Below are 20,859 nucleotides of genomic sequence, written 5' to 3' on the forward strand. Positions count from 1 at the left end.
TCAAAACCACAATGAGGTTTCACTTCACCCTAGTTGGAATAGCTTTCATACAGAAATCAACAAATAACAAATGCTGGTGAGGATGTGGGGGAAAAGGTACACTAATCCACTGTTAGTGGGAATGTAAACTGGTAAAGCCACTATGGAAGACAGTTAGGAGATACCTCTAAAATTTGAATACAGATCTATTACATGACCCAGCCAAACCATTCCTGGGAATTTACCCAAGGGAAGTAAAATCAGCATATGAAAGAGTTATCTGTATCCTCATGTTTACTGCAGCTTAATTCACAATAGCTAAGACATGGAATCAACCTACATGCCCATCAACCAAAGACTGGATAAAGAAACTATGGATTGTGTACACCATGGAATACTACACAGCAGTAAAAAAAAAATGCAATCCGGTCATTTACAGCAAAATGGATGAATCTGGAAAAACATCATACTTAGTGAAATAAACCAGTCCCAAAGAGACAAATACTATATATTCTCCCCGATCTGTGATAACTAATAGAGCACCTAAAACAAAATCGGTAGAAGTGAAATTGACACTTTGAGAAGGGATGATTTGAGCTGCCTTTGTCTTGAAAGTCAAGAAACAGTTTTTTGTTTTGTTTTGTTTTTTTTTCCTTTATAGTATTCGTTGTACTTTTTACTTAACAGAGTTAATAATATGTGTATAAAGTCAACTGAAAATAGATCTCAGCAAAAAATAAGAGTGGAAATAAAAGAGAGAGGAGGAATTTTGTAACTGTAAAGCTGTATAGTTCTGCATACATTCCTATGGACTTACTTATAAGGGTATAGTTTAAAAACTTGTCATGGGACTCTAAATCCCATTAAGCTTGGTGGTAAAAATGCCATCTTAATTGTTAAAGTGATCATATTAAGTGTTAAAGTGAACATATAGATAGGATTAAGTGTTAAAGTTTTCTTATTAGGGCTGGCGCTGTGGCTCACTTGGTTAATCCTCCACCTGCAGCGGCTGGCATCCCATATGGGCACTGGGTTCTAGTCCCAGTTGCTCCTCTTCCAGTCCAGCTCTCTGCTGTGGCCCGGGAAGGCAGTAGAGGATGGCCCCTGCACCCACATGGGAGACCAGGAGGAAGCACCTGGCTCCTGGCTTTGGATAGGCACAGTGCCGGTCATAGTGGCCATTTGGGGAGTGAACTAATGGAAGGAAGACCTTTCTCTCCGTCTCTCTCTCTCTCTCTCTCTCTCTCTCTCTCTCTCTGTCTATAACTCTGACAAATAAAAAAAAAAGTGATCATATAAATAGGATCAAGTGCCTGGTAATAATAATAGAATTAAAAAGGGAGTATATTCCAATATGGGAAGCAGTCCACACAGTAGACTCATAGAATGACAATCGCTTTAAGTAACACTCTGACCTCAGAATCAGCCCTTAAGGCTTCTTGGTCTGGCTGGAAAGCCAATGAGAGCATTTCTGGCATGGAAAGCCAAGACACTGTGGCAAAAAATGTTCTATATGAAGGGTCTCTGTGAGTGAGACCCCAGCAGAAAGAAGGGGCCATCAAAGAGGGATGTACTTTTCTCTAAAGGGAGGAGAGAACTTCCACTTTGCTTATGGCCTTGTCCAAATACTGACAGAGTTTGTGGACTCAAAAGGCTTCCATAGCCTGGGCAGCTCATGTCAGGAGTCTTGGGTGGTCACTGACATCATACATAAGAGTGCCAATTGTTAAATTAACAAGAGTCACTGTGCACTAACTGCCAATGCAGGATCTCTGTTTTCAAGGAGTTGTAATATGAGAGTTAACTGTATAACTAGTTCTCAGTTTTTTTCTGTGTGTCTGTCTATGTGTGTGTGTGTGTGTGTGTGTGCAAATTGTTGAAATGTTTATTTAGTATAGAGTTGGTCTTCTGAGTACAAAATTAATTGAAAATCTATCTTAATGGAGAATGGGACTGGCAAGGGGAGAGGGAGGAGGAAGAGGGTGGGAAGAATAACTATATTCCTAAAGTTGTACTTATGAAATTTGTATTCCTTAAAAATAAATTAAAACAAAACAAAACAAAACAAAAAAGACCTCTCTTTCTACCTCTTTCTGTAACTGTCTTTCAAATAAATAAATCTTAAAAAATTTTATTTGAAAGGCAGAGAGAGAGCGAGCGAGCGCTCTTCTAGCCACTGACTGGTTCCCCCAAAAGCCTGAAGAAGCGAGGGCTGAGTCAGACAGAAGTCAGGAGTCAGAACTCAACCCTTGAGTCTCCCACATGGGTGACAGGGACCCAGCTACTTAAGCTAGCACCTGCTGCCTCCCTGGGGACCTTCCCATTCCAGGAAGCTGAAATCAGGAGTGGATCCACAATTTCAACCCAGACACTCTAATGTGGGACATGGGCGTCCCAAGCAGCATCTTAACCCCTGTGCTGAACACCTACCCCTGTGGTTTTCTGAAGCCAATTAAACCACAGTCACCTCATGGGCAGGGGCTGCCTGCACCCCTGATCAGGGAGTGGAAAGGACGGTCTGAGCACGGGAGGGCTCACCGTCCGGGGCAGATGGCCCAGGAACACCCAGTGCCCGCTGTAGTGGGGTGGGGTGTACCGGACCAGTCAGTAACAGTAACGCCACTCACTACCCATCGAGCTGGGCATTTCAGGAACTGTGAAGCATGCTTCAAACAGATGAGCTCGATGTGCCTCCGTCGGTATAGCGAGACGTCTGAGCTCACCTGATTGAAAGATGCAGGCTACCGACAGCACCTCAAATAAAACTCACTTTCTGGGGGAGAAAGAAAGTAGATACATGAAAAAAATCTGGGGCCAGTGCTGTGGTGTAGAAGGTTAAGCTTCCTCCTGCAATGTCGGCATCCCATATGGGCAATGGTTCAAGTCCTGGCTGCTCCACTTTCCAATCCAGCTCCCTGCTAATGCACCTGGGAAAGCAGAGGATGACGGTCCAAGTCCTTGGGCCTTGTATCCACATGGGAGACCTGGAAGACGCTTCTGGCTCTTAGCTTTGGATCGGCCCCGCTCCAGCCCTTATGGCCATTTGGAGAATGAACCAGCAGATGAAGACAGATGTCACTCTCTCTCCCTCCCTCCCTCCTTCTATTTCTGCCTTCCAAATAAATGAATCTTTAAAAATCTGAAAAAGCCCCACAAGTCAACCTTGTCAACCATGGTTCTTTGTAAGAGGAACTTTCACTTTCAATGTCTGTTTTTGTAATGCTTGAGGTTTTGATAAGCCCAATTATTGTGTAACGCTTTCGGAAGGTAACTGATGTGGGCAGGAAGTACCCGCGGAGCACCCAGGGTGGGGCTCGGTAAGCGCTGGGTGTATGCACCTACGTGTACAGGGAAGGGCTGACCGTATGGAGGCTGGGTCCACGGCCTCCACAATACCTAGCTCAGAGGAGACACCTCGAGAATGAATTGGGGGCAGTGGGTGTTGTGGCACAGGTCAAGCCACTGCCTGGGATGCCTGCACCCCAAAGTAGAGTGCCTGGGATCAACTCTTACCTCTGCCTCTGATTCAGCTTCCTGCTAACAAGCATGGGAGGCAGCAAAGCGAGGCTCAAGTCCTAGGATCCCTGCCACCCATGTGGGAGACCCAGATGGAATTCTGGGCTCCTGGCTTTGGCCTGGCTCAGCCCTAGCTGTCGTGGCATCTGGGCAGCAAACCAGTGGATGGCAAGACCTCTCTCTCTTGCTTTCAAATGAATAAAAATTAAAAAAATATATAGGGGCATTTAAAGATCAGACAGGGAGACAAGGAGGTATCCTGGAGTAGAGAGGAAAAGATGAGTCCACGTGACCTCAAACCCCAATTCCCGGGGCTGGCTTTGGGGCACGGCAGGTTAAGCCCCGCTTATGTCGCCGGCATCCCATATCCGAGGGCAGGTTTGAGTTTTGGCTGCTGCCTACTAACACACCTGGGAAAGCAGCAGATGTGGACCACCCACGTGAAGACCAGGATGGAGTTTCTGGTTCCTGGTTTTGGCTTGGCCCAACCCCAACCACTGCAACCATCTGGGGAGTGAACCAGTGGACAGGAAATAGCTTGCCAGCTCGTGTTCCCTTTCAAACAAAAATAAAAATTAAACAAAAAAACAGCTCAGCCACTGACCCTTGGGGCAAGACCCTGTCCTTCTCTGGGACCGTTTCCCTACCTGTAAAATAAAGGTGGGGCCAAACCCCAAGGCAATTCCCTCTATCTCCAGAAGATGGCGCACCCAGCCTACAGTGGCTGCCTCGAGAGCAGTTGCCCTAACCAGGCTCTGTGCTCGGCTGAAAGCGTTCCAGAGGTGGTTCCTACTCCTGCTGAAAGCAGGGAGACTGCTGGAGGCGTCAGAAGAGGGGCACGGCCCGCCGCAGTCACTGAGGCAGGACGGCCACGAGGCGCGCTGCCAAGTCCGGAAGTGCGAGCGCTCATGTCCCACGGCAGCTCCAGAGGCAGGTTCCCAACCACACCCTGGTGCACTGCCCCTGACTGGCCGCACCGCCTACCAGCGCCACCGCTCCCTCCCTTCTCATCCTTCCGAGACAGAGACAACAGGGGTTTCCGTCTGGACCTCGTCACCCACACTGCAAGGCCTCACCCTGGCCCCTGAGCCAGCACAGGGGGCTGCTCAGTCCCAGCTCCCTGAGCGCCCACTGAATTAAGTTCTTCTCTGTCCTTCTGTCTCACACACACACACACACACACACACACCCCCCCCCCCGCCTGCCTTTGAAGAGCGCGCCGGCTGGCCAGGCCTCCGGGCACCCTGCGGGGCTTCCCGCTGAACGGCCTCCCGGGGACTCTGCCCTCACCTTTGCTCTGTCGGGTCTCATACACTGCCCAGTGCTGGCAGCTGACACTCCTGGCACGGGGAGAGAACTGTGCCAAGCTCAAAGGCCAGTCCTGGAAAACATCAGCGGAGCCAACACGCTCTGGCTGTGCCAGCGCTCAGGGCGCAGGACCCGAAGGTGAGCCTGGGGTTTCTCCTCTCCCAGGCGCGCTCCGGCTTCACTGTTCTCCCACATCTGTATTCGTCTCTACTCACCCTCTGCTCTTTAAAATCAGCACAAGGGGGAATCACGGCAGACAATGGCCATCCTCAGACCCACCGCCGTGGGCGTCAGGCCTCTGTGGGGAGGCTCAGTGGGGCAGGAACCCTGCGTTTTCCACCAAGTCAGTGCACGATATCTCATTCCAATGGGCAATGCAGAAACGTGGACGCGTTTGACAAAGCCATATTCAAGTGAAGTTTCAGGCATCAAAATTAGGGATGAATATTTTTTAAAGACACGTATACCTGTTGTTAAATGGAAAACAATTCCAATGATAATTACACATCAATTATGAGTGATTTTTTTCTAATTTTTTTACAGGGAAAGTATTCATTTGATTTTTAACTTCATTTTTGAATATATTTGCAATATTATAACACTTAAATGGTACAGAAGGTACTTGAGTCCCTGCCACCCGTGCGGGAGACCAGGGTTGGGTCTGGGCTCCTAGCCTCTGCCTGGCCCAGCCCTGGCAGCTGGGGAGGGTGCATTTGGGGAGTGGGCCAGCAGATGGAAGATCTCTGTCCATCTCTCTCTTGTTCTTTCTAATAAGGTACAAATTCAAAAAGATACTTAAAGAAGGGGCTGCTGTAGCATACATAGCAGGTTAAGCCACCTCCTTCAACACCTGAACCCTATCTGGAGGCCATCAGCCACTGCTTCCCAGGTGTGAGCAGGGCGCCAGTAAGGAGTGCAGCGAATCCTGTGGCACCACCAATCCCCTGCCATCCTTCTTCCATCGTGGTCTTTTAAATCTAGAAACACTTCCCGATCACCCTGAAGCCACCCCCGCTCGGATTATACCAAACACTGGACACAAACCCAGAGTCCCTAAAGCACCAAACATTCTTGTTTTGGCCGCTTGCTATCCTGAGGTCTCACCAATTCAATGACTTCCCCACTGAAGGACTTCGGAGATGTTTCCACAAAAGCAGAACGGCCACATCTGAGGACCTGAATTTTAAAACTGCACTAGGATTGTCAGGCTGCCCTCCACAGAGGTGAGTTAAGACGGCTCGGCCGTTTTGTGCTACTACGACCCAGCACCCGAGACGGGGTCATCTGTACAAATCAGGGACTTCTTACTGTTCTGGAGACAGAAAAGTCCAAGATCCAGTTCCAGTTCATGAGAAGTTTGTAACAATCTCAATGAAGGAGATCCCAGAGCTCACCTGGGCCATGGTTCCTCAAAGCAGGGTTCCCAACCCTGGTCCAGAGCTCCTTCTCCCAGACCACGTTCCTCCCCCCGACCCCCAGCCCGGGGCCATGAGTCCCAGAGAGAACCACACATCTAAGGGTGGGTGCGTGGTGTGTGGAAGGCCTAAGTGCAGGAGTCCCAGCAGCGACACGGGCAGCTCGGAGCTGTCGTGAAGATCCAACGCCTCGAAGCCGCACACACAGTCTGGAAGTCACAGGGGCATGGGAGGCGTGCAATCAGTAAATCACTAGCACCGGCCCTCTGCAGGGGACAAGGTAAAATTTCCCTTTTGACATTTCAATAAACTCTGCTGTTGTTGCTTGCTACAGAGGCCCAAACTTCTACTTCCACAAGCGTCGGGCCCCTGGCTCATGTGCACTGCTACAGTAGACAGGCCTAGCACATGGTTGAAGTTTAATGAATATTTAATGAATTTGAGTAAATAATAGAAGATGCTCTACATTCTCAGGTAGAAAGAGCCTGTGTCGTAACGGCGGCGGCTGCAAGACCGGCTCCACCGGCATGCAGCGTGTGACCCGACAAAGGGTCCCTTCTTGGTTCCCAGCTCCCTCCCCCCATCTGCAGCATGAAGGTTGAAATATGACCACAAAGTCTCCTCCAGTCCTAGCAGGTCACTCACTGTTCACTGAGCGCCTTCTAAATCCCAGGATTGTGCCAGGTGTGGCGCACACATTAGATGCTAAAGAAGTCACTTAGGACCTGATACGAGAGAAAAAGCATTGAGCCAGTCAAGGAATGGATCGGCACAGGTGGCGCTATGTGCTAGGCAAGAACAGGAGAGGGTTCGCTGCAGGCAGACGGGCTGTCCGAGGTCAGATGGTTAGGGAAAGGTCCTAAGGAGGTGACTTTGGGCTGAAACCTACAGAGAAAGGCCAATAAAGGGAGATCCGGGCAGAGCCAGCAGACAAGGCGAGACCGAGAGCGATCGACGATCTCCTATCTCAGCTCGAGTCCCGGGGTGCTAGAGAGTGAAGCTGTCTCTCCCTGATTCTCAGGCAGCCTTGGCACCTTTGTGGGGCCTGGATGCCCGGGATGGCAGAGAGCAGCCCCAGGTCAGAGGCTGTGGCGCCTGCAGGTGCCTGCTCGGGCAGTCAGGTCTCCCCACAGGAAGCCACTTCTCCCCGGGGTTTGTGATGCTCTCCCCGCCCCCAGCTTTGTAAACTGAAGAGGCCCCGGCTCTGCCGAGAGCGCCACGGGCCGTTCCCGTCGGTGGCTGTGAGTCTTCATTGCTCAGGCAGATTCCGTTACAACTACAAGCTGCTTTCCAAATATACTAGAAAGGTCATTTCCTGTTGTTTTTTCTTTCTAAAAAATTCAATATTTGCAGAAATCACACAAAAAACAAGCAGGCTTTGCAGAGGACATGAGCACAGAAGCGGGACTTGGTCCCAGGAGACAGGACTCGTCAGGGGTGGGTCAAACGCTCTCCAAGTCTTCCTGGACAAAGAAAGGGCTGTGGAAACCCGATGGCAATGCCAGGGCCTACTGAGCGGGCACTCCCCAGACTCAAAGGGCAACGGCCTCTCTCTGTGACGGGAACCCAAGAACCAGGCAGTGCCGAGGGGAGCAGAAGAGGCAAGGCTCCACGCTGAGCACACTCCCAGAGCCTGGAGAGGGCAGGGCTGCTGCCTGCAGCCATGTGTGGAGGCTCCGGTGCCCGGGGCACGCCCAGGGCAGGGGCACACCCAGGGCAGGGGCACTGGAGAGGAGCCTGTCTCCCGCCAGGGCAGACAGCCTGGGCCCTGACCCCTGCACTGGGTGCAGACGGAGGAGACAGGCTTTGGGAGGGAGTGTGGGGAGTCCTGCTCCCCAGAGGTTCTCGTCCCTTCCCCTAAGTAGTACCTGCTGACGGCCCCCAAACAGCCCCAAGGCCCCGAGGAGAGCTCTGGCTGTGTGATCCACCTGCTTACCACGGCTCTCCCACCAGCCTCGCAAACCGCCCCATGCCAGCTCCCCTCCAGCCTTCCCCTGCTCGGAGGAGGCCCCACCGTCCCATAGGCTGTGCAGGCTCAGGCTGGGCACCTGAAGCCATCTGTGAGCCTCCTCCTTCCCCACCCCCAAACAATCCACCACCAGTGTCATCCTATGGCAAAACAACTTGGATTTGCCCTGACCTCCTCCACACGCATCGCCCACCAGGTCCCGGTGCGTCTCACCTGGCCCCTCCTCCACACGCATCGCCCACCAGGTCCCCGTGCGTCTCACCTGGTCCCTCCTCCACACGCACCGCCCACCAGGTCCCGGTGCGTCTCACCTGGCCCCTCCTCCACACGCATCGCCCACCAGGTCCCCGTGCGTCTCACCTGGCCCCTCCTCCACACGCATCGCCCACCAGGTCCCGGTGGGTCTCACCCGGCCCCTCCTCCACACGCACCGCCCACCAGGTCCCGGTGCGTCTCACCCGGCCCCCAGGCAGAGCCCCTCACGGCAGTCCTGCTCCCCTCTCACCTCCAGCCCACCTTCTACACAGCAGCCAGGAGACGCTCTCGATGCGGAAACTGGGTCACAGGACCCCTGCTCCATCCACCGTGGCTGCCTTCCATGCCACATCTAGCGGAGCCCCCACGCCTGTGTCCGCCCCTGAAGTCTTGCCCTGACCTGGCCCTGCCTTCCTCTGCGACACTTCCTCTCGGCCCAGTCTCTCCCTGGCCCAGCTGCTCTGCTACAGTCGCCTCTCCCATGCCTCAGCGGAGCTAGGTTCTTCCTGAGCTCAAGGCCTGCGGTGCTGTCCCCTCTGCGGGCAACGTTCCCCGTCACCCTGCTCTCCACAGAGCCTCAGCAGTGGATTCCTGGCCTGGCTCTGCGAAATCTCCTGCTCTGGAACCTGCTCCAGGGGCCGAGCAGGGCTGGAAGCCTGCAGAGTTCTCCTGTACACACCATCCCATCACACGGCACACACGGCCAGGGTACCATCCTGTCACACGGCACACACAGCCAGGGCACCATCCTGTCACATGGCACACAGCCAGGCACCATCCTGTCACACGGTACACACAGCCAGGGCACCATCGTGTCACACGGCACACACAGCCAGGGCACCATCCTGTCACACGGCACACATGGCCAGGGCACCATCCTGTCACACGGCACACACGGCCAGGGCACCATCCTGTCACATGGTACACACAGCCAGGGCACCATCCTGTCACATGGCACACAGGGCCAGGGCACCATCCTGTCACATGGCACACAGGGCCAGGGCACCATTGTGTCACACAGCACACACGGCCAGGGCACCATCGTGTCACATGGTACACACAGCCAGGGCACCATCCTGTCACATGGCACACAGGGCCAGGGCACCATTGTGTCACACAGCACACACGGCCAGGGCACCATCGTGTCACATGGTACACACAGCCAGGGCACCATCCTGTCACATGGCACACAGGGCCAGGGCACCATTGTGTCACACAGCACACACAGCCAGGGCACCATCGTGTCACATGGTACACACGGCCAGGGCACCATCCTGTCACACGGCACACACGGCCAGGGCACCATCCTGTCACATGGCACACACAGCCAGGGCTGTGCAGTCTCTATTTTTCCTCTACACCTGCACCAGACCGTCAAGGCCTCTTCTGGGAAACAGGAGTGCTCACAAGTGCTGTAATAGGTGGTCGTGGGGACGAATCACAGCCAGTGCTTACAGCCCTTTCTGCATGCCAGACTGTGCTGAGCATTTTACAGAAAACTTACATTCCAGTAACTCTACAAAATGGAAAGTGTCATCATGGCTGCTTTACAGAGGCCGCAGCTGAGGCTCGGCAAGGCTCAGCTTGCCCGAGGTCGTGTACCCAAGAGTGTGGAGCAGGGTGAGCCTGGACTACTGACGCTAAGGCACGGGCATGGATTAGCAGCAGCCTGGCACACAGTGAGGGTCTGGTCAATAGTGTCCATGCATCTACTCCCTTTCTGCTCTCCCTTCTCCCTGTCCCCACCCCCATTATAGACTAGTTCTAAAGGAAAGACAAGAGAGCAGAAGTCTCATGAAAATCCACAGTCTGGCTAAACCATGTACCCAGATGCATTTTACCCGTGCTTAAGCAAAAGTCTGATTTGGATTTTCAGCTGGAAGTAAAAAAATCTTTTGAATCTTTTCAGTGACGCTGGGTTGACTCTGATACCTGCTCCCAAATTCTATCTTTTGGTATCTAACTTCACAGCAATAGTAAAAACAATTATTTAGGGCAATAAACTCTCACCCATTCAGCAGGATATAGGATACAGATACAGACAGGATATAGCCTATCCTGAGGCAGGGCAGTGCGACTCCGTTATGTAGCACCGGAGCTGGAGACCGCACGCAGGACACAAACTCTGCACTCCACGAGAGCCTGTGCTTCCACAGAGGTCTTGGGAAAGAACTAGAATGGTCTTGCTGGGTAACCGCTCAGTGTCAGGCACACTGGGTGCCCGTGGGCCTCCTGCTGGTACCACTCGGTGGCCAGGCACACTGCATGTCAGGCACACTGGGTGCCTGTGGGCCTCGGGCTGGGTGTGCACAGTCTAACGCTGGAGAGGGCTCACTGCCAAGAGAGGTTCCCAGAGAGAAGGGAGGGCCAGGAAGAGAGGTGAGAGCACTTCCAATCAGGCCTGCCAAAGGCCTGCGGCTGGGCTCAGCTCCAGCGCCACCAATGCCAGGCTGCGTGCCTCTGGGCAAGGTTCTGCCCTCCAACCTCAGGGGCCTTGCATGTGGATGGAATGAAGGGGTAAACTGCACATGGCTCTGGTGGCCTTGAAACCGTCGGTTCTTGGACAGCACTCCTATCGATAGGTGTAGTCCAACGGGAACCCTCTTCAGTGCCTGGTCTTGGGGTCAGCTGGCTTGCTCCTGGACACTTGCCTCTGGAGCTCTGAGCTGCACATAGGCAATTTGGGGCTGCCACGCCATGAGGAAGTCCATACAAGCCCATGCGATGACCACAGGGAGAGGCCTCAAGCCGGCATGGAGCGATGTAGCCAGCCCCAGCCACTCCACCCACCTGCAGCCGCCCTATCTACCTTGGACTGTGGCAAAGCTCCACGTCAGAGCTATGCAGCCAAGTTTCCCCCAAACTCCTGACCCACAGAGGCATGAGAGAAGGCACGATTGCCATTTGAAACCACCGAGCACTGGGCTGAGGAGCTGTGCAGTGGTAACCAGCACACGGTAGTGTCACTGCCAGCTCTGGGCTGCCCCTCCACTCTCTCTAGAATTCTATGAAAAGCATCGCCAAAATACACTGTAGAGAATGAAAAGAAGTAAATCTCTCTATAATACTCATTCACTCAACAAAGCTTTACTGATCACTCAGTGTGTACCAGGCTTGGGACAAGATGCCACAAATATACAAACAGCCGCCTTCCTGCCCCTGCGGGAAGTTCACAGTCTGATTACAGACATGGACGCCCACACTCATTGTTGTTAATTAGTGGCAGTGGGGCATGAGGGGCACAAACCAGAATCCCTGGGGACACTCACACACTGTTCCCCCTGCCTCCCCCAGCGGCAGGCTGGCGGGCTGGGGAGCGGGGAGTGGATGCCCCTCGGCAGACGGTCCTTGCCCTTGTCTGCCTCTGTAACTGTCCACCACAGCCTACACATGGGATGAAAGAAAAAAGTTTAGGGACCGCTTTGCATATAAATCTTTAAAAACCTTGGTAGCTGATGGCTGTGCAAGGCAGAGGGTGCTCGGGAGGCGGTGACTTCTACAAGGTCACTAATTTGAAGGAAGTCACCCCTGGGGCCTCCTTCCTTTCTGGTTACTCTTATTGTCCAGCAGGCACTGGGACTCAGCAGCCAACTAAAAGGCTCCACCCCCAGGAAGCTCGCATTCTAGTGGAGTAACTAACAGAGTGAGTGTCAGGTTGCACAAGTGCTGCAGAGGCGGGACAGGAGGGTGAGACTGGCTAGTGAGAGGGCAGGAGCTGCTCAGACGGGACACTGATGCAGGGCCGGAAGGCAGCGATGGGGGGCCGGGGGACGCCTGGTATCCAGCAAGAGTATCATGGAGGCCACAGGGCTGGGGAGCAGGGAGAGCAAGGGCGGAACGCAGCCGGGAGCTTTCTAGGGTGCTGGTGGACAAGGGCAGGCTTTGGCTCGGCACTGATTCTGATGTTACCATTTTCACTGGCATTTCCCAATGAACATGCTGTGCCTCCCTTCTGTTCTAATTTTAGGGGCTTCTCTCTAGTGTAGGGGTGAGTGAAAGCCTGGGAGGCTGAGAGGGGGTCTCTGCACATGCTGCTCCCAAGCACACACTGGGGACTCATGGGCAATGCCAGCAGGAGTTGGGGTCCTCCTGTCTCAACTGAAGGAGAAACCAAGTTCTCCTTCCACTCTTCCCGCTTCACGGCAGAGGCAGAGTCCAGACTCCAGAAAACAACACGTGGGTAAATACTCATTAAACGACAGCCCCTCCTGGAACCTGGAAGAGTAACACCTCCAAGTCAGGGCCCACCCTTCCTGGAGCAGCTGTGAATGTCGCCTGCACTTCTGGGCCACACGGACACAGTCCACACAGGACCCCTGGTGTTCTAGGCCTCCACTCCCACCCCCAGGGACTCGGTCTTCACAGGACTGCTGGCCCCCAGCTCAAGAAACAGAAGAACATAAGTGAACTGATTAAGGGCTGGTGCTGGCATCCCATATGGTTGCTGGTTCAAGTCCCAGCTGCTCCACTTCTGATCCAGCTCCTGCTGATGGCCTGGGAAAGCAGTGGAAGATGGCCCAAGTACTTGGTCCCCTGCCACCCATGTTGGGGACCCAGAAGAAACTCTTGGCTCCTGGCTTCTGATCAGTTCAGCTCAGGCTGTGGTGGCCATTTGGGGGAGTGAACCAGCGGATGGAAGACCTTTCTTTCTGTCTCTCCCTCTCTCTGTCTGCAACTATGCCTCTCAAGTAAATAAATAAATCTTTAAAAAAAGAATTGATCGATCAACCAATCCACTAACCAACAAAGTAAGAACTTAAGGATATCTACATTCTCAAATGTAGATGTCTCAAAAGTCATTAAAATACTGAGTCCCTTTTCTTCACCAAATAAATAATAACACTGGCAATTTAAAATAAAATAGCAATTTTAGCTAAAATTCACTAAAAATAAGATCAGAATGGCTACCACTTAGGGGGCTGCATCCCCGCGTTGGCTCACGCAGGCTTCAGAGCAGCCCTGCATCATCAGATGCTCTGACGCACAGGGTGCCTGCGCGGGAGCCTGGCCTCCAGGACAGCGCTTCCTTCAGCTGGGGAAACAGAGGCAGCAGGGGCTCCTGGGAAAGGTGAGCTGCAAGGAGCCGCGGCAGCAGGAGGGAAGTGCTCGGGGTTCATCCCGTCCCCGCCCAGCCACAGCACCTGCTGGCTGTGCTCTGGCACTGAGAATCACAGGACGTTCTTTCTCTCCTTCAGTCACGCTCTTGTCTGTACTAAGTACACCCTGTCTCCGGCGGTGATCCTGAAGGCACGTCTTCAAGGCACTGCATCACCGAAGCCTGAGTGCTGTGCGCCACCCGGGGCCTTCCATCAGCTGGCGACTCGGGACTTGGGCTTGCAGCTCCACTCCTTTAGTGTGCCGCAACAGTGCCCAGCATGGATGCTGTGCCTGTCTCCTCTCTATCAGAGGACGGTTCTGTTACCAAACTCCCTGGCCCTCCGGCTTTTCTCAGCTCCAACAGCCATGAACTCTGCACTGTAATAACAGTCGCTGAGAACCTGGAGTGATTCGCTGAGCACCCAGCACAGTGCTCAGTGTGAATGCCTTTTAAATGCTTCCTAGAGGAATGAATCTGTGAGTCAGGGGAGACACGTGACTGGTATGACGTGCAACGTGAGACGGCTCAGGAGAGCACCCAGTTATGTGTCCTCCGGGTGCCTGCCATTCTGGAGGGACTAATGGGTTGGTGTGTTCCCGAGAGCCCTTTCTGTCCACAACTACAGCAAGACAGGAGAGAAGTCGACCAGGGATTCAGACGACAGAAAGGCGATTCCGTGCAGAGCAGCCCCAGGTCTGACTGCAAAGGAGAAATGTGGCTCCCACATCATCATTATAATTAATAGCCATGCACTGAAAAGGCCTATTTGACAGGAGAAGCTGATGGGTGGGAATTACTGTCTCCTGGGCATGAAAACCCCAAACCTAAGCATATCAGACCCATGCTTGCAGCTTCGTAGCAAATAAAGCCTTTTTAAAAATTTATTTATTTTGACAGATAGAGTTAGACAGAGAGACAGAAAGAAAGGTCTTCCTTCCATTGGTTCACCCCCGAAATGGCCTCTACAGCCAGAGCTATGCGGATCCAAAGCCAGGAGTCAGGTGCTTCCTCCTGGTCTCCCACGTAGGTGCAGGCACCCAAGCACTTGGGCCATCCTCCACTGCCTTCCTGGGCCACAGCAGAGAGCTGGACTGGAAGAGGAGCAACAGGGACTAGAACCCGGCGCCCATATGGGATGCCGGCGCTGCAGGTGGAGGATTAGCCAAGTGAGCCACGGCACTGGCCCCAAATAAAGCCTTTTAAACAGTATATTCAAGGGGCTGGTGCTGTGGTGTAGCGGGTTAAGCCTCTGCCTGCAGCAATGGCATCCCATATGGGCGCTGGTTCGAGACCTGGCAGCCCCACTTCTGATCCAGCTCTCTGCTATGGCCTGGGAAGGCAGTGGAGGATTGTCCAAGTGCTTGGGCGCAGACACCCGCGTGGGAGACCAGGAGGAAGTACCTGACTCCTGGCTTTGGATCGGCATAGCTCCAGCCACTGTGGCCAGTTGGGGAGTGAACCAGTGGATGGAAGACTTTCTCTCTCTCTCTCTCTCTCTCTCTCTCTCTCTGTAACTCTGACTTTCAAATAAAAAGCAAAACCAAGCAAACAAAAAAATAGCACATTCAAGTCAAATTTCATTTGTCTAGTTACTCCAGAAAAGGACTCCAGACACCAAGATTCCCACACTGGTACTGGTACTCTAATACTTAAGTACTCCTAAGTATCTGGAGGTAGAAAGTTGATTAGCCATTGCCTAGGGCTACAGAGGAGGGAGGGGTGGGAGGGTGCTGGCTGAGGGATGTGGCTATAGAAAATCAGTTCTCAAACTGATTGCGGTGATGGACACACAGCTCTGACTACGTATACGAAAGGCCACACTTTGAATGGGGAAACTGTATGGTGTGTGAAGTCTATTTCAATAAAGCCGTAAGAAACAAACCCACATACCTGAATTACAGTGGGGGGTGGGGATCTCCCGTGCTGCACTGCTGCCTCAGCCACCACCCTCTGCTGACTCGGGGTACCTGCTGCGAATGCAGTATTTCCTATCAGCCGCCACACAGCAGTGGTCTCTGGGTCACAACACACAGGGCCGTCTGCGCTACATATCTTCCCTGAAGCTCACTTTCAACTGACGCCTTGGCAGCTAAGCACACATACTCACGCCACACACCACCTACTCACTATAGGCTGTGGGCTCTCAGGGGGTCACTCCGTGTCTCAGCGTCTCCGTATGTAAAGCCGTAGACCAGGCTCACTGGGGCACTGTGTGGATTAGAAAAGGCAACGTGTGTAATGCACCAACTGCTGTTCTTGTGAGGGGAGCCACACCGAGCACGCGCTCTCAACACTGCTCCCCGCTGTCGGTGTCGCTGCCCACGGCAGCTCTCCTGAGTCTGGACCAGAAACCAGAAAACATGTGTGTTCGGTGCACTTGGTACTGGGCAACTTATCCCTAAACAGGATCCCTTGAGGGCCCAGAGAGGCCTCCTGACATCTTGGAGGCTGGAGCCAAGGGGACACAGTGGCCCACACACCCTGCAGTCTCTCTAGACCACTGCTTCCGAAATTCCAAAGGTCACAGACATTTGAGAGCAGAAGGAACTCGCAGGCCCTCGGCTCAGCAAAGTGCATTCACGTACGCACATGATGACGGGGGTGGGGGTTTGAATCCAGAAGGCCTAGCCAGAAGCCCCTGGTTCAAGACCCCAGCATTCACAGAGCTCACAGGCGCTGGGCTGGACGCTCCCACAGCAGCTGGACACAGCCCTCTGGAGGCCTGCCAACACCACCCCCACCCCCATCCCCACCCCCACCCCCGGCTTTGGCCAGAGAAACAGTCCCGGGAACAGACTGCCTCGTCCCAGCCGCTGTGACCATCTGCAGCCAGGGGATTCCCAGGGGCCCGGGTCAGAACAGGACGCAAGCTGGTGGCTTGAGAAGCTACTGGAGGGCAAAGCCCAGAAGACTCGCTGATAACGGCCGGGGAGTTCCAACCTCAAGGCAGCTTCCTGCCACGTGAGACCCTCCCTCTGCCAGCAGGGAACAGGAAAACTCAGGCAGGGGAGCCAGGGGAGGGAGCGCGAGGAGCTGAGGGGCTCCCCAGACCCCAGGACCTCTAGGATTCAGACAGAAAAACTAAGGCTTAGGACCCTGTGCCAGGTCCGAGTGGAGGCAGCCGGGGGCAGGCGGGGACAGAGAAGGCAGGTGGGCTCCGGACCAGGCCCCCACACCACCAGCTGAATAACGTCTCTGACCCTTCCTTTCTTCACCTGTGAGACAGAGACGACAATCCCGACTCTCAGGTGGTTGTGAGATGAAAGGAAACACACTGGGCTTTTTCTGAGTCTTTGTCTCCCCGTCAGAGGCAGCAGTAAGGAGTGAGGATGACCAAGATGAAGGTGAGCGCTGACTCTAGTCTCAGCAGAGCCTTGGGTTCCAGTCCTGGCCCCGCCACTTAGTTAAGTCTTTCTGCAAACAGCTTTACCACAAACACTCGGGAGGCAGAAAGGCCGGCATCACACCCAGAATTGGATACTAACTCCTGTGTGTGACGCCACCTGCTAAGTGTGCGGCTCAGGAGCCCCCTGGATCCCCTTCTGACGCAAGGACCGTGGAGCTGCAGCGTGACGTCACAAAACTTCCGAAAAGAACCATCCTGCCTTAGCTTCCTGGGGCCCAAAATTCCTCTCTAATTTCATTCGGAACCTATTTCACTTCTTCCTTCAGACAGAAAGAAACAGATATTTAGGCAAAAATTGCTGGCGCTATGGTAGCAACGAGGGCTGTGGCTGCCCACCTGGTTTAAGTTCTTTCTCCGGCTTGCATCTCCTCAGATTCTTCACGGTTGATCAATCAGTGCGGAAATTCTAAGGAATTAGAAGAAAAAAAACATCAGACATACTCCAGGGTTGTCAACTGAAGCGATCTGGGAGGGCAAGTCAACAAAATCCATTCTGTGAGACATTAAGGAATTTATGCTACAGACGTATTCCCATAAACAGGACAATCAGTGAGCACATTGCATAACAGCAGAGAAAAAGGAAATGTTTTACATCTGTGTCAACAGAACAAGAATTACAGTGTATCAGCACAAGAAGTTATACAGCTACTGCAAACAATGAGGAAGGCTTCATTGTACTGATAGGGGAACATGCACACGTTTGATAATTACTGTAAAACTGCATAGATGGTCCAAGAAGTGTGCATATGAATTTATGATTAGAGAAAGTCCAGCATTTGTATACATACACACTTTTAAAGGTGTACGCACTTTGCACTTTAAAAAATTTTAAGGATATGAGTATAGTTTAAAAAGTCCATGGGAAAATCTGATTAAAAAGTGTTTTATTTCTTAAAAAAATAGAAATATAATTTTAAACTTTTCCAAGAGAGCTGGAGGAGGATGGGGGAAAATATGTTTATTTTGGTGCAAAAGCATTTGAAAACTACATGCACTTTTTCCATAATACCCATTTTCCATGAACGCTTAGAAGACTCCTTGTATGTAGAAAATGACAAACAATAAATTGTAAGCAAAGGTTCTCTCTGGGACTAAATGAGATTGTAGGGAATGAAATGATAGACTGTTACCATACATATAGGGAGTGACAGAATGTCCCCGCGTACACGATCTCTGTTTTGACTGTAAACTTAAAGGCATGTACAACTTTCCTAATCATGACATGCTGTCCATGTAACATTCCATCTCCAGAGAAAAGATCAGGAGGGAAGGCAAAAAACATTTTCAAACAAAGATTGGGCAAGTATACCATCACAGACCTCAGACTCACTCTCCAATAGAAAGGACGCTGACTACAGAAAGTGAAAATTTACAATCAACAGTGAGCAAATAAATTTGCAAGCATTTGGTAAATTTAAAGCAGCGCTGTTTGAATAAAACTAATCAGAGATGAAACCAAATTGGATGATATTAAATATTCAATAATAAAGATATTGAGGATGACGGAGTAGAGTCAAACTGTGAATTTCCTCAATTATCCAGGACAAACACAGAAGCACTGTTTATGTAAGACAGTATACCCAGATGTACAGGAGCACTTTAGGACAAAAACAGGAATGCCATTTTATTTCAGGTAACATACCCATGATATTATGTTAAAATTTTAAGTATAAGAATAACAAAAGTAGAAATAGACTGCATATGTGCCAAACCAGTTAGCATATTTTTGTGCAGAAAAGCCTAATTATCAAAAAATGTCAATCCTTCCTAAACCATTACATAATTTTCATGAGATTTCAATATGAACACCAACTGGTTTATTTTGAAGGAGAGGAATGAATACAATTATAATTTATATAGAATAATAAATGTCCAAGAAACTAGCCAGGAAAACATCAAGAAAATGATGAAAAATGGGGGATTTAAAAATGTACTATAGAAACAAGGTGTTAACATGAGAACAAATAGGTTTGTGGACTATAATAAGTCTAGAAATAAGTAAATAAAGGAGCTTCTTTTTTAAAAAGAGGGATTTCAATGCAAAAGAGAAATGAAGATTTATTCAGGAAACGGTGTTGTCACACTCAGAACAATACACGACCACCATCTCTTACTGGATGTAAACATAAATTGCAAAGGGATTCACGGTTCTGGATTAAATTAATTAAGGCAATAAAAGTATTATTAGGACATTTTAGGAAAAGATTTATATAACTTTGGGGTGGAGACGTTATTCCTAAACAAGGAAGAAATCCTGACCCTCTGAAGAGAAAAAGAACAGGCATTCATTTTACAAGAAAAATTCTGTGTTATATAACAAGGAATAAGAAAATGATACATTAGGAAAATTATCAACACATATGAAATCATTAATACAGAAAACATAAAGAGCTCCTAAAACCACTTGAGAAAAAGGTGAACAACCCATGAGAAACAGAGGTAGAGGTAATTCACAGACGAGGACAGTGAAATAGGTAACACGAAGCAACATTCACTCTCACCAGAAGTGAGAATACACAACGCAAGCAACTGGAAGGCAACATCTTCCCCTAATAGATCAGAGATAAAATAAATCAAGAGAGGGAGGGAGGGAGGGAGACGGGATGGAAAGAGGCAGGAAGTTGAAGAAGGGAGAGGACACTGGATACTGGTAAAGATTTAGGGAGTACTCCTGTATTGCTGGTATATATAACGTTGTAAAGCCGGCATTATTACGGCACAGTGGGTTAACGCGCCACCTGCAGTAACAACATCCCATATCAGAGCACTGGTCGGAGTTCCGGCTGCTGCTTCCAATCCAGCTCCCTGATAATGCACCTGGAAAAGCAGTGGAAGACGCAAGCCACATGGGAGACCAGGATGGAGTGCGAGTTCCTGGCTTTGCCATCGGCCCCGGCTGTTGTGACTATTTGGGGAGTAAATCAGAGATGGAAGATATTCTCTCTCTCTCTCTCTTCCTCCCTCCCTGTTTGTTATTCTGCCTTTCAAATACATAAGTGCATTTAAAAAAAAAAGTAGTATAATATCTATTAAAATGTGAAATACAAATATTCTTTGACCCGGAAATATTAATTTTGAAAATATGACCTATAAAAATAAAAGTACTAGTAGAAAAGGATATGGATCTAAATATGTTTCACGCAATGATGTTTCTAGTGGGGAAAAATGCCCCAGTGTCAGCCCGTTTGCTGTTACTGTAACAGAACACCCAGATGGAGTCATTTATAAATCAAAGGTTTCTTCTGGCTCAGGGACCTGAATGTCCAGGAGTGTGGCCCAGCATCGGCTCAGTTTCCACTGAGGGCCTCACAGCAGAGCAGAAGGGGAGGAAAGTGAGTGGAGGGCAGGGAGGAGCTGTTCCCCAACAGCCCACCCTGGAGACAGTGAATCCACTCCCGGGCCCAGCACTCCAGGCTGCTGCCCGGGGACAGACCACGGCCAAACCTAGCACCTGTAACTCGGCTTTCTGTCAGAAGAGAAACGGCTGAGTACATGGTGGCACTCCTCAATGTACAGGCCAGAAGTTGTTTACAAGACGAAGTTAGGTCTATACCTACCCATGATGTGCCTTCTAGTGAGAAAAATAAACTGCAAGGGAATGGATCAAATAGGATTCCGCTTGTGACAAAACAGTCACACACACCCTAAACCCTACATGCATTTAAATAGCAGCTTTGAAAATGTATGGAAGGACAGACAGACAGCACACGGATAACACAGCCTGTCTAATAAGGATGGAAGAGGGAGTAGGAGGGAGGAGAGAGGTTACAGCTTTCCCTACGTAGCTTCGAACTGTTGGCTTAGGGACAAGGCACACATTTATTACTTAAGGGAAAAATCAATAAGTGAAAATAATACCACAGAAATATAAACATATGAGAGCAAAGACAGAACACTAGTAACCTATGCCAGA

The 20,859-nt window shown here is 51.0% G+C and overlaps 1 protein-coding gene across 50 annotated transcripts in view; it reads right to left on the bottom strand.

Annotated features, from left to right (window-relative positions):
- The window catches only part of PKIG (cAMP-dependent protein kinase inhibitor gamma), a 98,173-nt gene that overhangs the window by 13,086 nt on the left and 64,228 nt on the right, over positions 1–20,859 (bottom strand). For 20 of the 50 annotated variants that reach the window (XM_070051804.2, XM_008274485.5, XM_070051808.2 and 17 more), the window contains one exon: positions 17,283–17,352. Coding sequence is in view for 2 of the 50 variants with exons in the window: in XM_089307952.1 (XP_089164078.1) it covers positions 8,401–8,422 (22 nt within the window). In the remaining 48 variants the exon portion in view is untranslated. Of the gene's footprint in view, positions 1–8,400; positions 8,425–15,663; positions 15,749–17,282; positions 17,353–20,859 lie in introns of those variants that run through there. The other 30 variants (XM_070051795.2, XM_008274479.5, XM_070051797.2 and 27 more) reach the window with 3 other exon arrangements.

The sequence above is a fragment of the Oryctolagus cuniculus genome, chromosome 11, assembly GCF_051225735.1.
Source record: "Oryctolagus cuniculus isolate XC-2025 breed Fujian yellow rabbit chromosome 11, ASM5122573v1, whole genome shotgun sequence".
Lineage (NCBI taxonomy): Eukaryota > Metazoa > Chordata > Mammalia > Lagomorpha > Leporidae > Oryctolagus > Oryctolagus cuniculus.